General features: G+C 42.9%; 1 protein-coding gene across 10 annotated transcripts in view; it reads right to left on the minus strand.

Moving 5' to 3' along the window:
• The window catches only part of CELF4 (CUGBP Elav-like family member 4), a 720,508-nt gene that overhangs the window by 77,343 nt on the left and 619,336 nt on the right, over positions 1-23,829 (minus strand). For all 10 annotated transcript variants that reach the window (XM_074811976.1, XM_074811977.1, XM_074811975.1 and 7 more), the window contains one exon: positions 7,992-8,135. In XM_074811976.1, coding sequence (XP_074668077.1) covers positions 7,992-8,135 — 144 coding nt within the window. The remainder of the gene's footprint in view (positions 1-7,991; positions 8,136-23,829) is intronic.

Consider the following 23,829-nt stretch of genomic DNA (forward strand, 5'->3'; position numbering starts at 1 on the left):
ACCTTGGCTATGTGCATGCTCCTTTTTGCAGTGTACTGTCATTCATGCATTTCTGTCACAGATCTTCAGAGAGAAGAAGATACTTTCTCTCATGAGAAGAACTAGGTGATCCTAATCTGCTAAATAGCATTGAAGGTGCAGGGTCTGCAGCCTAAAGCCTGGTGGGTTTCAGTGAAACAGTCACTTAAAACTGGTGTAAACCCACAGAGACTGAATTAGGATCTTGAGGAGCAAAGAGGTTAAATTTAGCTTAGAGTTAAAAAGATAATGTAGTAAAAATAGTGCCCTAACCTGTAATTTGGGAAACCAGATTCAGTTGCTTCTGCTATAGCAGACATCCTGCAGGGAGCAGCCACCCCATTTTTGCTATGCTCACTGCTCTGGGGATACCCAAGATGCCCTGAAGACCTGGAAACCCCCCTGGTATATTGAAATGAGCTGGAGCCCTGTATGTCATGACCCTGAGAACATACACCTCACTGTAGCTTTCAGAGCCAGCCTGTGGGGTAAACCAGGGTCTCCTCCAGAGCTGGAAGGAATATAGCATCCCATACACAAACACAGCCATGAACCTCAGCTGACTGGCTTTACTTCCTTGGTTAGAGAGGGGGGCCCAGGCATGTCCCAACCATGTCTGGACATCTTAATCCTTGACAACACTCCTGTCACTCTTCTGCGGCCATGTTTCCCTTTCATGCCCTTCCCTCTCTGATCAGAGGTGCTCAGGGGTAAAGGTTAAGGGGGAAGAGGAGGGGGGTCCTTCCCAGCCCAGTGGCTGATGGTCACCGCCTGGCCGAGTGCTGCGGCATCATGGGGGTGGGAGGATGGGAACTCAGTCACCTTGAAAGAAGCTGACAGCATAGACCTGCCTCATTGCCCCCAGGGTGGCTCCAGGGAAATTTAGAAAGGAGGGCAAGTCCTGTAAGGGTCAGCAGTCTCCCTTATAAAACCTCTGGGGCATTCCTAATAAAAGTCACCCCACTCCTTCCCCAGCTCTCCCCCTGAAGACAAATGTCCCATCCACTCTCCTTTCACTTTGAAAGAGGCCCAGTGTATGGTCCCAGTTAATAAAGCTGTAGAAAGTGAGGCAGTGACCCCACCAGAGGCAAATCAATAGCAGCAGGGCCCCTGGGTATTGTGTACTTTAAAATATGCCATTTGAAATGCAGATTTTCCCTGCGTGGGCTGGGGCCACAGAGCACTAATCAGAAAGGCAGCAGCCTTATTATCTCAGACTGATCCAAGGGGACGAAGAGGAGCTTTTCCCTTCCTCAGCTGAAAGGACGTATTTCCTTTTGCTTCTCTTACTTCTTTGGCATGATCTTTGCCTCAGCATTTAAAGCTTTTTCCCATCCAATTTTAAAGATTAGTTTCCTCTTTCTTCTAACCTGCCCTTTACTATTACTCAAATATTTATCCTCTGAGGAGACCAGGAGATGTTGCCAAACTAGTTCATGTCTATGGACAGAACCTGAAGAGCTGAGAGCCTGCCGTCCCTTTCCCAATGCTTGAGAACTGATGAAGCAGCTGGAGAGACACTGGTAAGGCCATCCAAAGCATGGGAAGGGGTGATAGTGATGGCTAGTTAACAGACAGATGGGAGGATTTATCTCACACACCTTTTTCCTACCTCAATTTGAGGTGGCTAAACTTCAGCCAGCTCTGTCATGAGTGGATAGGTAGGCACCTCCACAGGCTTATACTAGAATGGGAGATTAAGATAAAAAACAGCAAAGGGTGAAGTTTTGCAGCATAGCTGCACCAAAACAAAAGCTTGCTGATGCACAGCTCCCTCTCCATGTCTTGCTGCTACCTTTGCACCAGGACTGATAGATGCCTGACACTGTTGAGCACAAGCTCAGAAACAACACCAGCAGAGCATTAACCATACATCACAAATGTGGCACTTACTGCAGCTTTCCTCACAGAAGTGGTCCCTCTGTAGTCACTGTCAGTGATGTGTGGCTTGGGGTGAGGACATGTGGCCAGAGGTGGGGTTGGGAATGGGACAGCCACCTCATCAGGTGACTATCAGACAGCAGGATTGTGCAACTGCATGCAAGGAAAGGAAATACTGTCCTTTTCTTACAGGAGGAACAGATGCACGAAGAGAGGAAGGAACTTTCTCAAGGCCAAAAACCCCTGCTAGAAATAGGACAAGGATGCTACAGCCTGCCTTCTCAAGCCCCCAAAGAAATACATGTGAAACTGAAGAAGGGGAAGAGAAGAGTGAAGGACTATTTCTGATGTGCTCTTTTTGAAATAGCATGATCATTGTCCTTGGAGAAGCCTTACTCTGAAGAATCTGATGACCTTCCCACTTTTTTTTAGTGTTATTTCCTATCATCTCTGAACCACATGATGTTTTGTTTGACTTTTCATATTCTTCATTCAGTAATAATAATAAAAGTAATAACAACATCCCACACTTCCCACCTCTAACGATCTATAGAAACACTTAGCTAATTAATACTCACGGTATCCCTGTGATACAAAGAGGTAAGTAAAGTGATTAATCAAGCAGTAAGAGGACTCATATTTGATAAAATCACAGAATTGACAACTTCAAACAAACAGAAGATATTCTGTAAAAAAGTTAGAATGGTCCTTCAGACATTTTTAATGTTTTCTTGAAAACAGAAATTTATGCTTTGAAAATAAAATTTAAACTTAATTAAGATTTTAAAAAGGCCAAACAAATGTGCAACACCTGGATTCATGTGTCTCAGTGTCTTTCTGAAGCCTGATACACAATAGTTTGCATTTTTAACTTCCTGAGAACTGTGGAAAAAACCCAAAACCTAAAAAAAAAAGTATATAGAGCCCAAATCTGAGTGTTCATTATTTCTGAATTACCAGGGAGCTGACAATCAGAAATATGGTATTAGCCCTTCTACAAAGTATTATGGCTTTGAAATAGCTTCCTCTTCTGGAACGGATCAGAACAAGTGATTTGCATAACAGGTATTATTTACCAAATATACTATCCCATTTTGGTCATTTAAATATAATAACTATTATGTACAGAAGATAGTCTATATTCAGTAAATTTTCCCTGATTTGATAGGGCTAGTTGAATTTTTTAAGTATCTTTCCAAAATAATTTCACAGTATGAATAGAATAAATATTGGAAGAAGAGATTCTTCCCTTCAGCACTAGCTCAGATCGCTTAGCAGAAATATCCTTTCATCTCCACAGGAGCTGGGACAGGGAGGCAGAGGGGGACACGTACACTTTTATGGTCAGCATGGTAGTCACTGCTGCCCTAACTTCCCAAGGTGACCGCTTATGATGATGACTGAGAGCTTTGCTGTGCTGGATGTTCCCAGATTTGTTGCAGTTATTGTCTGCAGTTCAGGAGCTGCAACTATTTGTACTTTTTCAGAGTGAGGGGCGCTGGGATTTACTGATGGGAAAGGACTTGCTCCAGGCTGGAGAGCAAATGTTACCATTGCCTATGTTGCCTCTGTCCCCATCTGTCTGTTTTTACTCACTAACTCTATGCCTGTCCCCTGCTGCAAGATGCAATCAGTCCCACGGTTGGATTTTGGCCAGGAGACCGTGGCTAACACTGCCACCCCATTTTTTATGCAAACTTGATTTATGACTTTGATCTTATTTTAAATAATTTAAAAATTAAATAATTTATACAGTATCTGTCACTTTCCAAGGCTTCTTCCTTTGTTCTTGCTTTGTTCTTCTGCATTTTCCCATCTTCCCAACACTTTTTGATCTGTACACATTTCCTTTTCTGCATGGTGGGGCAGCAGTGGCATGAGACAGCTGCTAACTACTTGTTACTTTCTTCACAGAAAGAAGACCTGCAGGAATTTTTGCCACTGTTGCTTATTTGGACCAGCTCTATACTACCACCATTATAGTCGGGTTTGACTTTTACTGCTCATGATTTTGGGCTTGGCCACCCCACCGCTTACCAGGGTCTAAGAAGGTGTGCTGTGCTGCTCTGAGCTGAAGTGTGTGCCTGCAGGCTTTTTCTCAACTGGCAGCAAATCAAAGGTGGTGTCACCTAGCATCAGTCTCCTTCTCTCCAGGCTCAGTTCAGATCTATACCTCAAGCTGGCCTTAACCGAGACTGCAGAAACAGCTATCAATACCCAGCTGATGTAGATCCACAGTGACCTGACAACAAAAAGGGCTGGTGCCCTATACATGTGTGAACTAACATAAATAATAGCCCCATAAAAGGGGAAGTTAAATGAGTATGGGAAGATATTGCTGAAAAGAAAAAACCTAAAACAATCAAAAAGACCTGAAACAAATTAGTATAGGGGCTCTGGGAGCTTTAGAGAGCCATGAAACCTGACTTGCCTTGAGCTGCATACAAAAGAGGTGAGGTGGGTCTGATGTGACTTTCTGTGTCACTGAAATAGCACACAGAGTTAGTGCCAAGCTTTGTCTGGTCTGCTTGCAGGTGGCACATGAGGAGGGGAGGCAAAACCACACACAGAGGAGAACTCCCTTTGCTTCCCGATTTTTCTACCTCTGGATCTGAGGCCATATGGCTGCTGAACCCAAGGACTAGTTGCTTAGCTGATGTGAGGCCATTGCTGCTATCAAGGTTAAAGTTGCTTAAGCTGAGGTTGAGCGGCTTGACATTGAGCAGCAGCAAGGAGTGAACTGTGTCATGGCTATTTGCTGAGCTGCAAAGGAGGTAACTCAAAGAGGAGCTGGGGCCCAAAGCAGTCCTGGTGACAACACTGTCAGCTATCAGTCAAACAGTGATGGACTGAGACCCTCACTGCTTCTCCCCAGTGCTGCTGCTGGGATTGCAAATCCACTCCTGCCCACTAATCTCTCAAACAGCCACACTGTGTGGGTTTCTGCTGCACTGGCCACCTTGATGCATGAAGACCTTTTTGCAGGAGGCTAATTCAGTCCCGGTGATGTGCATGATGCCTCTCTTGGGGGGATTCAGAAAGAAACAGCTGACTGGAAACCTTCTCCATGGGGACAAACCATTAGAAACTGTTGGTTAACCAGCTCTCATGGGATTGCTTATATAGAGAAATCAGTCAAGCCTGAACTGCAGTGGGATAGCTGGGAGGACAGGTTACGAGTATGAATCAGAGAGCCTAGTGCCTCATGCTAGTCCTGGCCTTATTACTAAGCACTGAGGTAGTTCTTAAACTTGTGTTACCATCATACCCCTGTGTGAAAACCCATGGAGAGACAGCACAAGAGAGAACCATATCCCTGAGGGAGAAGGGAAAATAAATAAATGTGATCATCAGCTTTATTTGTACATGGGGAAATGAGACCAGGGCGTCAAACTATTCACCCAAGGTCACATGAGTTGCTGGTGGCAGCGACATAAGCTGTCATTGCTGTCCTGCTCTTGCATTTTCACTGTTTCACCTTCCCTTCTCCTGACTTGCCTTAGTTCTTCAACTTCAGTTCAGGCTGAATAAAATTGCCCCTCCTTTCTCTCTCCTCTTATCGATCCCTCCATCTCCCGCTGGCATTTGTGAGGTGCCAATCACCCTGATATCTAAGAGCTAGCAGTCCGAGGTGGATTAATCGGGACCGAGGGAACGTCACAGAGCCTCGGCATTCCCTTCCTTCCCTTTTGTGTGAGACTGTGAGATGAAGCAGATAGGGAAAGACACAGATAGGGAGCCTGATTGAGAGACAGCATCTGAGCACGCTCTGGGTGTACAGGCGCCACATGGAAATGTGATCCCATCATTTAGACAGCTCTGAAGTCCCCAGGGTAATTGGTGTCACCAGCTTGTCATATTCAATGGGTCAAGATCTAAAACTTATTCTTTCCCCCATATTAGCATATTTACCAGGAAAAAAAAAAAAAAAAAAAAAAGGATGGGTCCTATTCTGCTTTCACAGAAATCAATAGGAAAGATATTCATTGGTTTCAATTGGACTGGGAGCAGACCCAGAAATTGTTTTCACTCTTCCTTCAGTGATAAATCCTCACTCAAACACCTAATCTCATAATGTCCCATATTATCTGGTGACAAATAGATGGAGGGAACTTTTGTGGTGCAAAGATGCAGACTGCAATCTCTTTTACATCAATATAAACCGAGGCTGGAAATCAGAAGAATCACTCCACATTAAAAATGATGTGAGAAGTGTTTTTGGACCAGAGCATCAGGACAGTGGTGTCTTTACCACCTCTCCAGCTGCCTGATCAATGCCTGCAGTGTAACACTGGAGCCATATCTCCTGCCTGACAACCTCTGCAGATGTTTGTCTTGAGCTGCCCATGGGTCACCTCCTGTTAATTCCTCTGGTACACGGGGGCACAGATGCTGCATCTCTCTGCCTGGCTGCTGGCCACTGACCTGGGTTCAGCTGTGATTTACTGTCTCTTTTCCTCCTGTAACCTTCCCTGGCCAGGACAGCAGTTAAACACAGCCAGTCTGGGGAGGGACATGTGAGGAGGGGAGCACTGGACAAAGGAAGAGGCAAAGATTGCTTTTGACTGGAAATAAAACTAAAGAGGACAAAATGGAAGGAAAACCAGAATTTTTCAGCTGGGAAGAGAAAAAAAATGTCTACAATAGCACCAGGGGGTGCATCTGGGAGGAGAGGAGGAACTTCTGTGGAGCTCTACAGCATGCCCTCATGAGTCTACATGGCTCATGCAAGGGATAGGCTGGGTTGTACCAAGCGTTCAGTGAGGCACAGGACACTCAATGGAGGACAGAAATTTCAAGGCACTCAAGTTAATAAAAGAATATGTCAATGTGATGGGAAATCCATGGCACTCATTCATGGGAAAGAAATAAGGAAGAAAGCAGAGCCTTGTGGTCAGTGTGTTGGAGGGAGAATGGGTACACTAGAGTGTGATTCCTGAGTTGGCCCTGTATACCTAAGGCAAGGCATTTGGTCTCTCTCATTCAGGAAGATGTTGCTCTGGAAAATGGGATTAATGGTACTTCCCTCCTGTATACAAGTCCAGCACAGAGTACAAGAGGGCTGCATTTTACCACCAAACAGATGAATCACCTAGATACACTGTCACTGCCTGCAAATCTGCTCCAGAGAAGGCAGCCAAAGTCACCTGGCAGTATTGTCTGCGTGCTGCAGGGGTCATCTCTGCCTTCCTCTGAAATATCTGGCAGAGAGACCAAGTTACCTGAACCTAATCTTGTCTTGCAGGTCCTTGCTAATTGTAGCCTAAGGAAAGGTAGTTATGCCAGAGGCAGCCATTTCAGAGCTTTGTCAAGAGCCCAGCTGCCTGGACAGTCACATTTTCTCAGAGGCCCAGGGTTCAGGTTTAGTATGTAAGTAGGATACCTGAAGTTAGACCGTGCAACACTGCTTCAAATAGCTGATGCATTTTCCCAGTGTGCTTAAATCATACAGTTTTGGGGAGACAGGACTGTATGTGTGCATATGTCTGCTTGTCCATTTTAGTATTATCTAGCATGCTTTCATGAATCTAAAAGCACTTCTGTCAACAGCTGCCATTTTATCCTGCGGTCACTCCAGAGGTACCTGCAATGATGCATGCGACAGCAGGGGCCTGGACAAATGGAGCAGAGCCACCTCCTCCACTCAGCTCAGTCTGCGTGGCTTGGGAGCAGAGGAGGGCCAGAAAGGTATTTGTGCCCCCATAAACCTTCTTTGGCACCAGATGGTGCTGACATGGGGCAGAGAACTAGGATAAGATGAATTCAGGCCTGTTTTATCCAAATCCTCAAATGCTAGTCGTGTTTGGACTTGACAGCAATGGCTGAGACCCCATCTGCAGTGTCTTGCATGGGTTCACACATTATCACAGTGAACTTACTGCTAGAATTGCACCTGTGAGACTTGCCTGGGAGATGCCCTTGTCTGCTCTGGATGGCATGGCTTAGTTTGCTCCCATTATGTAACCAGTTTAACATAGAAATCACTGGTTCCTCCTCTGCTCAGTTTTTCCTCTGCTCACATGTGCTTCTGTGCAGTTCTAGGCGTTATTCCCATTCCCATGAACATGCATAGAGCCAGTGTCTCTACTTACTGCCTGTGCATAGGCGCCATATGCTCCAAACTGGATGGCCATGGGGTTGAACATGCCCATTTGTCCTGCCATTTGCTGCATGCGTCTCATTGTACGCTCCTTGTCTGTATCCGCAAACTTCACCACCAGGCTTGAAGAGGCTCCCTGCAGGACAGGAAACAAAAGGGGACACAGAAGGGAATTAGCCCAATACACATTGTCTCATGCAATCCATACATCTAACACAGATGTGGTAGCATGGGATCCAGCTGGTGTTGTTTTTTTCCCATGTAACCTCTCAGGCCTTTTGAATTTGACCTTTGCAAAGAGGCTGAGAGCACCAGGGAGGAAGTAAAGGATCCTGGAGGATGAATGACTGAGGCCAGCAGCCTGGTTCCTAGTTTCCTCCAAAATTCAAATCTCCAGGCTGTCATTAATGTTCTCTCTGCAAAAGTTGTTGCCTTATTCTTTCAACATATAGAACACCTTCTGACCCAGCAGGTTGTACCATCAGAGGACAAAGAGCTGAACTCAGTACAGCAAAATGTAGGGGCTTTTCATGGATGAATGTGGTAGGATTTGTGAACGGATCTATTCTCACGGAATGTACTAGTTCTGTTCATGCCAGACCTCCTGAGCTGGATCACCCTTTCATACTGCCGTATCTTGTAACCCTCATGTCCAGTGAGAAATCCATGCCCAGCCTTGGAGACAAGTGTCAGTATGTTGAGCAAAGTGTATGTCTCATCACAAGGCAGCATCTCTTCAGCACTGATAAACTAGGGGAGCAAAAATAGTACCTGATGGACCTGAGCTTCCTCTCCATGAACAGTAGGAAATAAAGGTTAGCACAGAAGAGCCCACATTTAATGTTACACTTTTCCAGGAAAGCTTTATGATGTTTGGGTTATGTCTGCACTCAGTACCAGTGCAGAACTACAGATGATCATCAGAGCTGGCTGCAGAAGTTTGTGAAAAATGTAGAGCTTTTGAGAATGAAAGTAATCCCTCTTGTCCCCAGAATGAGGTGAAAGATCAGTAACTGTGATTCTTAGATTTCTGGTAGAGGCAGAGATGGGAAGAAATAGATCTACTCAGGAAGGAAGGCACTGATATTTTTTTGTCTGGCTCCAAGGACGTCCTAACTTCATGGGTCGGTTGATTCCCCACAGCACAGTCTCCCTGGGGAAAGAGGGGTGTAAGGGAGGGGGGGATCTGGCAGCAGCCCCGACAGCAGGCAGACAGTTGTCTCAGGAGCTGGGCTGCCATCGAGCCTGGGGAGATGGGCAGGTGAGCTGTCAGGAGACTGACAAAGAGCAGCTGAAATCATCGCGCTCCCATGGTACGCTTCCCTTTTGACACACTGGTATTCACTCATGGAAATACAGTCAGTGGGGAAATTGCCAGCTCAGCCTCTGGCAGTGGCAGTAGAGGAAGACCAGCTCTATGCCAGAGGAGCTAGGCTGTTTCAGGGCCCTTGTTTTTCTAGCAGAGGTGGGATTGCCTGGGATTGCACAGGGGTAGTGTTATTAACTGGCTTACACACACCCCTATGTACCTCTAAACAGGAAAAAATAGTCTCAGTGAAAGCAGAGTAGCTCTGCTATGAATTGGGAATAGCATAGTAAACCACAACTATGGATTTACGTATACATAAGTCCAAGCTATGCATATTCAATAACGTCTCCAGATCCTCAGTTATGAATAAAGACTTGAGGAATTCACTTGCTAAAAAAAACCCCAAAACAATCTAAGGCCGCACAATCAACAATGTTCCCCTGGATTAGCAGCCTGTTCTGGAAGGAAGTGATTTTCATTGGTAAAGAATCTTTCTTTTTGACCTATTAGTCTCTCTCTAGTAAATCTGTAACCTACTCAAACAATGTGGTGAAGAGCAAGGGGTTGAAAGAAGTGCTTTAGGAAAAGAAAGGGATGGAGAGATGAATACTCTATTCAAGGGTAGAGAGAAGTCTTCAGAAGTTACTATAAGAGCAAAATAGAAAGCAACGAATGGGGGAAGGGAAGGAAAAAATATCTAGCCAAAATTCCTCTGCATTTCTGCTCAAGGCTGGGAGACTTTTCATTTTTTTAGATCACATGATGTAGTTATTGATCCTTCCCCAAATCACACTCTTAATTGCAGCTCATTGACAAATGAATATTTTAATGCATACATTTCCTGCTAATTATCACCTGGACCAGTCCTTAATTAGATTTCAACACTCATTTAATTAACCCTGATCCAAGAGACTGTTTGGTAACCTGAATCTAATGATTTAAACCTATTTGGAGGGAGGCACTGGTCTACAGCAGATTGGGCTGTTCAGAACTGCTGTTGTGATTTGCAGAGCAGAATCTGCAGTGTGGTGGGCACAATGCAGCTTGGAGGATTTTGAAACTGAATAATGTGAATAAATATCTATCTTGCAAATGGGTTTTGAAGATGTGTCCTGTTAGCAGGACAGAGGCGTGTAAATAAGTTGGTGTCTTCTTCCTTCCCCTTTTCTTTCTGTCTCTATCTGCCCCCAAAGTCTTGAGGCCAGAGAACTGCCTCAGGAAATTGCTGATGCCTCGCACTGTTGAAAACCAAGCTGTTATTGTACATAGCATCATGAAAACATGGGTAATCTCCACATGAAGTTCTTGCCCCTGGAGTGTTCTTCCCTCCTGATGTGAGTCATACTGACTGCACAGCAGCTATTTGACCCAATGGGATCTAAGACTGCCACTTATGAGATGTTTTTCTGGGTTGCCTGTCGCAGCAGGACTTCAGGCCTCTTTGAACATCACTATTATATACACAGGGCAGAAAGGCCATTGGCAAATAGAAACAAGTTAGAGCACATACTACAAAAAAGAGGAGACAAAGAAGGGTTTTTTAAGTGTCCTGCAGTGGGGCGCAGTACAGATACTGCATTGCTCTTGAATCTGAAGACTGAGGTTGGGACTGATACTTTTTGTACGTGGTTTCTCATTTGCAGCCCTTTCATGTGACCCAAAGGAAATCAGGCAGTAAACTCTATCAGATCACCCAGTGTAGGATTTTTAGCAGAGTAACCAAACAATGTTGTTCATCTACAGCAGAACAAGACTGCTTTCTACTCCAGTGACTCCTACTAATCCACTGGATAACATTAGAAATGCCCCAGAACGGGCCAGATTTTCCATGGGGTAAAAACTGCGGAGCCTTTCATCTGGACTATTTATTGCTTCCACAAACAGTTAAACCGTGGTGTAAATCAGCTGTTGTCTGCTGACAAAGGCAATAGATCTTGTCTGCTCAGTCATTTATTAGTAATACATAATATCCCTCTTGCTCTCTCCGCTTGTTGGACTGGACCTTACATTTTGCCAAACCCCAAGAGAATTACAGTGGGTAAGTCAATAATATTTGAAATGTACTTTGAGATCTGTGTGTTAATTCTGCATTTTACTGAGGGAAGGACCTGTTTATTTCTCTACCTGACAGATCCACAATCAAAAGAGACTATATGAAAGTGAGCATTCCTGCTGGCACCTCTGCAATAGGCTACTTGGAACTGGCATTTATCTCCTTTCCCATCAAATCAACCTCCTTTTTCAAGTGCTTTGATATCTACTGATGAAAAGAATCATATAAGGGCTAAGTATTATTATGCTTTCCCTATTCTCTCTTGGGCCAGCAAGTCTACTTAATATGACTATCTTGTTTCCTGTCCCTCTTCCATGCACGGTAATGAATTGCTCCCCTTAGTCAGCAGAGTCAGATGTGCTCCACGCTGGTGGGGTGAGGGAAAAGATGGAGGAAAAATCACTCTGTGCCACACTCACTTTGTAATCCCTAATCAGAGTCCTCTGTGGGAAAACCTAATTTCCCAGCCTGTCTTGACGTGTGAAATAAAGTAATTCTTGAAAATGGGAACTTGACAGGTTGCTTGTGAAATTTCATATTCAACTAAAAATAAAATATCCATCCATTGATATTTCATTTAAAGGCAAAGGAAAACAAATCTTTTGCCTGGTTGTTGGGACTGTTTCCCATTAGTTATGGCCTTTCAAATTCAGTGTATACACAAATTAAGCAAAAGCTTTTTGGGAGACCAGATAATACTGCATGGCTTCTGGAAAAGTTGCTTCTCCCTAGAACAATATTCATAGGAAAAGTTTTGTGAAGATGTTTCCTTGCAGAATATATGTCTGAATTTTCTTTTCCTGTCAGCCCTATAAGTCTCCTCTGACTCAATATGTTACTGATCTCTACAGGTGGTTAGACATCTTTTTCTTGCAAAACTGATGAATTTGGGCCTAATTCACCAAAGCCATTAAATCATGTTTCACTTTAAGCTTAGTGAATGTCCTATTGGAGGTAAGCATACACTCAAGTACTTTACTGCAAAGGTGTCTCTCTCATACAGGTGGACTTTTATATCTTGGGTAGCTCAAAGGGAGCCAATTAAAAGTTCTGGTCAAAAAAATATTTAAAAAAAGACATTATGTTAAAGTTCTAGTGATTAAAGCTCTTGAGTATAAGAGATCTGAATGTGCAGATCCTATTAAGTACCTTCCAAAATGCCAGATGTGCACACCAGCTAAGATGCTTAAATGAATAGGTGCTGTTGGATACTTCTCATTTGGGCAATCAGACTACCTTCCTAAGTGTCACCATGTGAATGGGGTTGTTTGTGCTGGAAATTTTGTCTTAGCACTCCTTTTGTGACTACAAAACAGAGCTGTGAGGATGCTGACCTTCAGCAAGGCATTCAAGGTGGTATTTTCACACAAGGATCCTTGATGTTAGGGCCCGAAAGCCAAAAGGAGGATTTCTTTGCTTTGGGCTCTGTCAGATCAGGCCATTTGGTATGATGACTCCTAAATTTGAAAACAAAACCAGATTTCTTTTTGGAAATACCTGTGTAGCTCTACTGAAAATAGGGCTGCTGAATTAGCCAGCGGGGGTTTGACCCCAACCTGGGATTTTAGACAAGCAAAAAAGAAACTACTGTCCAATTAAAACCGTAGAGCAGAGGGAATTTTAGTTAGGTAGAAATGTAATTACCCATGCTGGAAGATGGCCAGAAGACCAGAACTAACATCCCTCCCCTCTTGTGAAATATGTGATGTTTTTCTGTACTCAGGGCTTCAATTTCATGTCTCATCTGAAAGATGAGTAGGATGGCAGTCAGTAGGAAAGATTTCCACTGTTCAGTCCTGAGAGCTGGTTTAGACACACCTGTTATGAGAGTGACAGAGACGAAGTGGGGAAAGGAGACATTCATCCAGGGCTGGAGTGACAGACCCTTTGATGATGATGCTCCCTTGGTAGAGGGGATTCTTCATGTAGTGTCTAAGCAGAGAGAGTTGCTGCAGGTACTTTCCCTTCACAGGTCTCCAGAGCTATAATTTATTTGGAGTGGAAGCTTGATTTAGGTTTTACTTGCCCATACACTACTTAGCAGGTGTCTCTCTGAGCTAAAGTTATTGCTTTCCATAGGGCAACAGAATCATTGACTCCTGGTGGCTCTGTACCCAATTCTAATTAGGAGGAACTCAATATGTAGTTGGTATTAGTATGCCCCTCAAATCAAAACCAGATATCCAAACAACCTAAACTTCAAAGCAGAGTTCTTCAAGCAGCTCCTCATTTTTCAGCTCAGTCTATGGATGATAAAAGTCCTCACAGAATCATTCACCTTCCTTAATACATTATGAAGTGGAAAGTGTTGTTATACCAACAGACTGGAAATCCTTACTTGCTATTTAGGAATATGAAATAATTCAGTTCAGAAAATAAATAATTCAGTCTTGTCTATTTGAAAAAACTTAAAATCCAGAATTGAAAAGAAAATATTTTAGGTTTCCCTTTCTGAGTAAAAGTAACATGGTTTGGAAGATAAGATATGTTTAGTTCTGTAACTACTATAAATATACATTTTTCTGAAAATATTCTGATGACAACAAATGATGATTTGATATAAATTTTTTATAAATTAGTATTACTATTAAGAAAATGTTTGGTAGCTGCAGCATAGAGCCCCATGAAAGCTAGTATCCAAATGATCTCTCTTTCTAGCTAAATAGGCAAGGATGAAAATAAGAGAAGTGGAATAACTCCAGAGCCATAAAGTGAAATGTCTATTGTCACAGCAAGGCAGCATCACAACCAGGTATTGAGCCTGTGATGCTTCAGAACTCTGCCCACATGAGCTCCACTCTCTTCCTTGGCAGTTCAGGTTAAGGACTTGAACAGCTTAAGATGACTTGGAAAGAAACAGATGTTGAGGACGAGCTGGCGAGCTGGGCAGATACATTTCAACTGTGCATGTGACATAAAAGAACACTTCAGTGGCACTGAGTTACAAACACGCTGCACATGACTGGGCATCCCAGATCACTGTCATGCTGTATGACTCCAGGCTGTCATGGTGTAAAGCATTTTGCAGCGTATTTAAACTGAAGATCTCCAAGCACTGTACAACCATAGGATTATTAATTGATAAATGATTCTGCTTGCAGGGAGGTATCACCCATGTTTTATCATGGTGAAAAAAGTGGCTAACTGAAGCTATAAGATGGTGTGAACTCATTGAAGATCTGCTGGTTTTGGTGGAATAGGAAGTTGGTTTATGCTGAAGGATCTGCCCTTACTTCATTTCACTCTACCAAGACTGAAACGTGTCTCCTTGCTGCTGAGTCTTCACAACCACTATTCCTGTGAATACCACACAGACCTTTGGGATGGGAAGTCATGCATATTCTCCTATCTGATTTCACTTGCCAGGGGACATCCGAGGCAAAGACATTCATGTCTGGTAGGAGGCTTTGCATCTGTGAATTTGTGCAGTCTTCTATTGAGGGTCTTATCTGAAAGTTATTGTTTTGATCTAAATACATCTTTGCCCTTTAAAAAATAATTTTGATCTTTGCAAAACCAATTGGGGTAATAGCTACTGAATTACTTAATGCCAGCTATGTTTTAGAAAGGGATTGCAATCTACCAATTACTAAGGTCTTTGTTTTCCTTACTAGAATATATGTTATCAATCCAGACCACACACCTGAGCAGGGCTGGGAAGGGGTGGATTAAAGGGAAAAAAACAGAAGCATCTGGAGTGATTTAATGTTGATGCAGAGCCCAGTTAAATCAAAAGGAAGATCCCACCGAGCTTTGGAGCAAAAGAAAGAGGAAGGGAAGAGGGGGAAAGAAACTCCCCCCAAAGCAAACAGAGAGGTAAAGACCTAATGCTGACATCTTTGTTCCTCTCCACAGTGGGAAGAGAACATCCTTGTTATAGGAAGGTCATGATGCCCAGTGGAGCTCCCTTCAACAGGCTAGCAACACCCCTGCCAGGTAAGGAGCATTTTATGCCTCTCAGGCTGGAGGCTTATCAATGTCTCTGATATCCCAGAAAGGTCAGTGCTTGCGAATTATTTTAGCTCCTGCAAGTCCTAATATCATCCAGATGAGACAAGTGTTGAACTTAGCAAGCCTCGGAGGGACTGCTGCCGGCACCAGGACTTGGGCACCACTCAGCAGTGGCACAGTCCTGCTCCTGCTTTCCCCCAGCTGCCTCCACAGCTGTTGATTTAGTTCCCAACTCCCCCTGGACCCGTAAAGAGACATTATGGTGCCAATTAAATCTTTTTGTCTGGAGTGAGGCCATGCAGCTCACAAGCAGTTATCCCTTTTATCCCATTTGGAAGGAATGAATGCTGCAGTTCGGAGGGAACAAGAAAGCTGGGAGAAGCCAGCAAGTGAACCCTGCCATATCCCATGGGTCTCTTCACTGTCCTGCCAGATGCCTGCACGACTACAGAGATGTGACTCGAGAAGTAAAGGCCATCTTTGGCGCCAGTATGATTCATACCCCCTGTCAGGCAGCCGGGCTGCCTGGATTTCTATTCTGGGACCCAGAATCATGTGATTTATTAGTTCTTTTATGGAACAAGGTGATAGGCAGGGAACACGGTCCTATGATCTTATCTTTTATGGAAAGAATTAAGGGAAATTATGGTAACACTGGTAAACTACTGGCCCAAAGGTTGTAGAATCAGGTCTCCTGGTGGCAGCAGTGGGGTGGGATGGTCTGTGAACCTTAGTCCCCCTCTGGCCAGAACCAGCTGCCCAAAGGAAAACAAGGCTGAGCTATCAAGAGCCATTGGATTTTGATGGAAGAGATGACTGCAAATTAACATCCAGGTATTACACATCCATTGCTTCTTTCATCCCAAAGGACAACACATGACTTTATAAATGGTGTTTAGGTAGCATATTCATAAAAATCATTCATTACTGGAAGGAGGGCCAGGGCTGCTCCTGGTGAGTTATGAATGGGTTCCTAATGCATTATTATTTTTTAATAGAAGGAATGGGTGTGCTGTGCCTTGCCCTGAGTTAAAGCCAGTCTGTGTGTTACACAGACATTGCATGGAGTGTGTGTTCTTTAAAGAGCAGAAGATCAACAGTGAAAAGGCAAAAAAATGGGTCTGAGTTGACATCTCCATTCTCTTCCATCAGATTCTCCAACATCAACAGTGTAAAACAAGGCCTCAGCCTTCTGCATTAATTTGAGCAGATGAGCTTTCACTGATGATATTTCACTCTGCCCCAGACTTTGCCACTTTGGGCAAGTAACTTTAGGGCATATTCAGCTGCAAGGCATGAAAGGCATTTAGATACTGGACTGTCACCAACTTTCACCTGGAATTACCTTTTAAAATCCCCACTTTATGTTTCTGTGTTCATGTAATGCTAAAGTCTAATGACTTTCCCATTTCCTATTTACCCTGACAGCCTGAGGGGGTCAGTGACTCTCTATCTCTCTACTGACTGTCACAAGGTGGCTTATATTAACTGAGAACTTGAGCCCATACTGGAATCTCAATGAGAGTAAATTTTGTTGGTTAATTGATACTCTGAATCATGGTCTGTTTAATTGTTATCTATTTGTATTATGAGTTTGTCTAAGGTTCTGTTTATTTTACCTGGATATTTTGAAGACACCCTTGGGAAGTGAGGTGGTAGACTAATGGCTTCAAGGTTGACCTTAATTCTATGATGTCCAGATTTAAGTAAATATTAAGATTTAGATGCTCAGGTATTCACTGGTTATTACTTCTCTATGGGGATGAGGAACAAGAATTGCTGTGACTTTGGCTACAAACTAGCTAAATATACTGATTAATTGTGTGTAAGATCAGTTCATTCCCAAACATTGTATTGTTGTTTCTTTTGCTTATCTCTTGAGTATTGTCCCTCAGAGGGACATTAGGATGACCTAATTGCAACCTTTTGGGTATCTATTCTAAACCACCAATTTTTTAAGACATACAGATATCTCTCTGGGGGGCTAGTCTGTCTCCATCAACTGTAAGAGAAGTGTAGGTGATAAGACTACAGATGACCTCAAAGTTTTATACTTTGACCAACACTTTGATGTAATTTAGCCAGGTCAGCCCTGGCCTTTAGTTGGTAAGCTGCTGAGCATGGGAACTTTCCTGTAAGAGGTTTGCATGGTGCTTAGCACACAGCAATTCCATGTAAGATCTGCAATAACCACATTTACAACAGTAGTAGTCTGAGAGGAAATCTGCTAGAGTTTCTAAGAGGGTGAAGATCATGTTCCTGTTGAGGTGAGACCTACAAACACGAAGCTGTGGCTCCACACACCTGGCTCACAGATTTGTCTGACTTCCTGAAGATTTGTCTTGCTGGAAGTGGAATATGCTACAAGTTTTGAACTGCAGATGAACTCCCCCAACTTTGTAGAAATGACAAACCCTCCTTCCGAGCACTAAAGACTGCCATGAGCCTGAAAGGAGAAGGGGAGTGTGTAGCTGGATGTGTGTGCGTATTTGCAAAGAAGGGAGGAGAGACAAGGAAAGTTTCTCCTATGAAAGAAATGATCCAATTTGAAGCAAGTCCCTCATGGGAAGAGCTGTGACAGAGGCTGCTCTGTTCCTGTTAATTTTCACAGTGCAGCTGTCAGCGGGTCTGTAAATAGTACTCCGCGAAGCCAACACTTCCTATCCACACATCAACCATTCAATTAACAGAAGAACAGAAGAAGGAAATAAAGTGCACCACAGCCTTCTATCACGGCTTTGATGTTTCCCAGCAATTTATGAAAGTGTACACAAATCTAATTACAAGCCCCACTGCTTCCCATTTACATGGAGCTCCTCAAGTTCAGAGCTGTTTATATCAAAATAATTGTTAAAAATACCTCAGCTGATCTACGGCATTGTGGCCCCCCACTCACCAGAGCCGCCACGCTGCTCCTCCCAGGGAGTTTCTGCCGACTCAGCGCTTTGGTGCCAGCGTGCACACATAATAACAGCCGCTTCCCCGCCGCTCTGCAAGCGAGGCACCCGGGCTACAACTTCATCATGCCCACAAAGGCCTATTTTCCATCTTTCCTCCACCTGCTCAGAGCTCCTTCTGCAGACTCTCACTGCTTTCCCTTCCATCCCTAATTCACCTAAATATTCCTCTGCTGTGTTGACAGGGGGTGAGAACAGCTGCTCGGCCAGTTTCTGTAATGGGACTGTGTCTGAAGGCAACTTCACAGTGTTTTGTAAAGTCGTAACTTCACAGTAGGAATGCACAGCAATAATAATAGCAGTCATAAACATGAGCCAGAGTTGGTTTCTTTGATGCGGTGCTTGAGCATCCAAACTCAGGAAGATGAGAACCGGTACCCCATTTGCCATTAGTTTGGAAGAGGGCCACTGCACATGACATATTGACAAAGACACTTGGTTTTGGGGCAATTTTTGTCAATCTCATATTTAAGTCACTCTTGCTTGGTAAACTAAATAGGTGAAAATTTCCTCCAGCTTAATTAACAGCAAAAATCTCTTATGGTATGAGAGGATAGATAGCACACTGTATAATACAGGAAGAGAATCCCTTCACCTGACTATTAATAATGTTTGGCTGGGAATTTCAGTGTTATGGGTGGACTTCCAAAGAACCTGGTGGGAGGAGGCTCGAAGTCAACCTTGTTCTAGGTGTTATGTCATTCATATTTTTTTGATTAATAAAAAATAAATTAAATACAACAATTAAAGACCTGATCAGTCTGTCACCTAACAACAGTGAGCACTAGTTTGATATAGGTGGTTCCTGAATAGAGATTTGAAGTTATTTTTGTCATTTGTGTTTATAAGAGCTGCACAGAAAAATGTTGAAATGAAAGCCCCCAAGTTAACAAAGTTTTGGGCTGCAGCACTTTTTTTTTTTTTAAGTTCAACTAAGTTGAATCTTTCTCTGAAAGGCAGACATCTGCTCAGTGCTTGTATCCAAGTCTCACATTTTCCTTTCTTTTCACAAAACCAAGGATTCTATCCAAAAAGTAATTTTCATGGAAGATGTTCAACCAGGCAGAGATAGACTTGGGATGCTATTGCCTGGACACAGAAGAAATGCTGTGGTTTGACGAAGCTGTTGCAGACTTCTATAGTAAAACAAAAGAGGATTTGGCCTGTGTGATGGGAGAAGCCACCTTACAGGGTTCTGGAGGTCTTAATGGCCTTAAATTTCATTAATTAAAGAAAGATAAAGAATGAACATAGTGTTGGGCAAGTTCACAATACACCTAATGGATCAGGAGTTAGAGAACTCAGATGCAGGATGCCAGGTTTCTGCATTCCAAATTGCTTCAGTTGGACAGCAAACACCCAGAACAGGATTCAGCTCCCCTTCCATTGGACATGAAATTAAGTGTCTACTCTAAGTCTGCACACTCAACGAAGAGGCAGATGTCTCCATGGCTCAGTCAGGTAATCTTAAACTACATGTCTGAACTATGTGGGAGGAATCACCATCAGAGAAGAGGCCAAGTGAAAACCTTTAATATCTGATTGTAGGTGGTTAATGTCAGCTGGTGTAGAGTCACCCTTGATCTTTACTCCAGCAGGATTATTGTGGAAGCAACAAGTGCAGCAGAAAGATTTTGGGGTGGCAAGAGTGTATCTCTGGTGAGTAAAGGCAGTTGTAGACTCTGAGACAACTGCAGGAAGCAGGTGTTCTTTTGTGGTTAAGCAGTGTGGGTTCTTTTTCATTCTAAACTGCACTTCAGGTGAAGAACCACTATTTTGGAACTGGCAGGCCATAGGAATCTGACACCTATTTGGCTTTTCTTTTGACAGGTTTCAAAATCTATTCTGTAAAATAAAATTCCTCCAGAGGTATCTATTTCTCTCTGTTGTTTATAGTAGAAACTTAAATGACAAACACTTAGATGACAACCTCAGACATAGTTCTTTAGCTTCTGGATGTCCCCAATTAGGTGAGATGAGTCCCACCTCAGGTATTCAGTCTAATGCCATTATGGAGATCTCTATTACAATTAATGAAAGGGACAGGCACCCTCAGAAGGTGATTTAGCCCATCCTAACACAGATAGATAAAGGGAAGAATGCACAAATCTCTATAAATGTCTCTCTTTCTCCTTTCTGTAGGAATCCTAGAAGTTCTTCAGAATAGATTACAAACTTCTAGACTGTTAAAGCTAAATCAAATGAATCACACTCTTTATTTCTTCTCACCTCTATGCAGAAAATGTAGGTAACAGTACTGTTCTACCCCTTCTAGGAATTAATTCATAACAAAATAAATTCTGAGGTGCCACAGTGTGTGAGATGGTGAAAAAGGTGCAACAGTAGTATAGTTTTTAACCCTGTGTACTTTCTGGGTAGGATAAAGGCTGCTACAATTTAGGTATGTATGCTGAAATGTGGAGGAGAGTTTGTTCTGAGTGGGTGGATGGACAAGACCGTATCTTAGATCTGTTAGATGTGTTGTGCAGAACGATCCTTCAACATTTGGCTGTTGTCCAGATATGAAGACAGGGAGAGAAGGAGAAAACCATGTTGAAGATGATGTCTAGGTAGGAGCATGACTGACATGTAGGATCATGGTAATGTCCACAGTGACTGAGAATGGAGGCGGAGGAGAGAGGAGACGGGGTTTGAGAGGAAAAGTTCAAGAGCTCTGTTTTATACATATTGGGCTTGATCTGACAGCTAGATATCCACTAGGAGATGATGGAAAGACAGGCCAAGATTTTAGTTGTACAGGAGTCAGTCCTGCAATAGAGAAGTTAGATCTGCAAGCTGTCACTATAGAAATAGTAACTGAATTTGTGTTGGTGGATAAGGCTGATAGGGACAAGGCTTGGATGAGGAAGGGAAATGAGTCATGTGAAGAGACCTGTTTATGCCCCCATACGGATGGGGAAGAGAGACAGGAGGCGACAGAGTAACCAAAGCTAAAAGTACAGGGCATATAATTGTTATAAATACATGCAAAAGTACATGAAAATTATGATCTCTCACAAAGGAGGACATGGAGGTCAAGTAATACACTGTTGTAAAGCTGTTGAGTTGATAGGCAATATGATTTAAAAAGACCCCATAAAGTTCTCTTGACAGGCAGATACAGAAGGAACTTTCAGCCTGCTCAGAAGTAAGGGATTTTGGGAAAGTTATTTCTAAAAGCAAGTGATTGTGTGAAAATCAGAAAGCTGTAGATCTGTTTGGTGGGCCCTTAGGAGAAACAAATGACTTCAATAGAGAAGTGGGCTTGTGACGGATGGTGGTCAGGCACCTGTCCAAGGAAAGGTTAATAAAAAAACCCCCCACCAAACCCCAAACTTTCATAAAAGAAAGTTGCCTTTTGAAACTATTAGGCAACATATGTTGTGTGAACAGGAAGTCACAGTAGAGCAATAATCCTGACAGCTGTGGAGAAACAGGAGTCTGCTGCAGGAACGAACGTCTTGAGACCTGACAAGAATGATGATGGATGCCCCGTTGGTAGTACACGAGGACAAGGCAAGAGACGTTTAAATTGGCTGAACCACAGGAACAAGTTTGAGCTGGCATTGCAGCCGGACAAAAAAGGCTACTCCTAATGGTGAGAGAAATGGGAGGGGGGACTGATGGAAGATGGCAGGAATACACCCCTCCTTTCCAATGACGAAGGCTACATCGGCATCTCACCACGAGGTGGCTGCATTTCTCTGTGAACATCCAAACCCTGAAAGAAGCTGCATGAAAGCACCTTGAAGCACCATGAAAATGAGAATGGGAACAGAGATCGCTTGCAGGATTTGGCCCATCTCATTCAAAGCGTCTTAGAAATTTTGAGGGTCAGTGGGAAAAACAGTCTGTGCTCCATGTCTTGATCAAGTGGTGGTCACTTGACAGGTTCTCACTAGTTTGCTGAGCCAGAGTAACTTCTTGTGTGTTTGCTGACAGCTCATGGGAAGTACAAAACAACACCACATAACTTAGCTTACAATGAAGAACATAAAATTAATAATATTCTACTTGCTTTTCCTGTGAAATAAGAGTAGGTATGTGGACTGCAGCTGAAGTTCAGCCAGTTCATGGACACTTGTCAAGCCATGGAAACTTGATTGTAAGCCTGGGATGTGCAGTTAGTAAGAATTAAATTGTGATGCTTTTTCAGATGCCCAGATCTGGTTATTTAAGAACATTTCCATAACAGGTATTTGAATCAAATAAGTCAACAGAATAAATTGTCCCATAAAAAACTGACCCATGAAATGGCCAAATTCTTCATTGTTTTGCACATCCTAAGATCAGTTGATATCAGCAGGACGGAACAGAAATTTGTTCCCAGAGGGTCAACAGATGAGTGTTTTCTTCTTATCTAAAGTGTGCTGAAAGTAGGAAGGATAAGGGCTAGGGAAACATAAGGATATTTGGGTATACTAGATCTAGATAAAATTTTCAACTCTCCTTGGGTTTTGTCTGTTTTCTCCTGTCTTCCTCTCACCTCTGCCACATGAGTTTGCAAGATTTTTGGGACAGGGACTGTCTTTTTATTACGCTTTTTTGTGATACCACACTCTATGAAACTGCAATTCCTGTTGTCAGTTTATAGACACTATCACTTTGTGTCAAAGTATGAGAAAAAGTCAGTAAAAGTACGTCTTTGACCTGTCTTAGGACCATAATATTTCACTATGGAATGTCAGCATCAAGCCCAACATCTGATTTTGTTAGAAGGAACCTTTTAGGAAGAGACTACTAAAAATATTGTAATACTTAAAAAAATTGAGACCTCTATCTTTAAGGAGATTTTTTCTTTAGTAGTATCACTGGTAAACATGCACCATTTTTAAACTGATTTGTCTAAGATGTAGTTCCAAATAATGAGATCTTGAAGATTTGCTACTTTTAGGAATCTTTTCTCCTGTAAAGAAATTTCCATTTTTGTCCCTGCAAAGATCTAGAGAAAATCTGCCAGGCCCACTTTGAACTTATTTTGATAAATTCATGAATTTACATTAGAGTCTCTTATTGAAAGGGAAATTTTACACTCTTAAATATTTTTTATTGATCTTTCTTGTATACTTTCCAAGTTGTAGGCATGCTTCTTAGCCTTTCATGATTTACGCTGTGAATAATTAGTAATAAAAATAATATACTATTATAATAAACCAAACCATGTTGGACCAGATTGTCTTTCCCTGCTGACAGTGGAATGCCTTACATTCCTCTGGGTCTGTGTGACGGTGTACAATTATAATTTTGCATCAAAAATACATCTTCACTTCTACTTTCCTGAACTATCAGGCTTGAAACCCCATATTACTAGATATTTGTCTAAGTGAACTGATCACTCAAATGTTTCCTGGAAGATCTGACTGTCTTTCAAAAGTTGGAGGTAGGGGACCACATTTATGCCTAGGTAGGCACTTTTGTAGTAGCAGTGAGAGGTGCCCATCACCGTGCGATTTGTCTCTAGTTTCTAGTGTCATCCCATGAACACGCTGCTCTCTACTGAATGCTGTCAAAATGTTCTTTATCATTCACCTAGAGTCAGGGACTCTTTGGGGACAGGAAA

This window comes from Strix aluco, chromosome Z, assembly GCF_031877795.1.
Source record: "Strix aluco isolate bStrAlu1 chromosome Z, bStrAlu1.hap1, whole genome shotgun sequence".
Classification (NCBI taxonomy): Eukaryota; Metazoa; Chordata; class Aves; order Strigiformes; family Strigidae; genus Strix; species Strix aluco.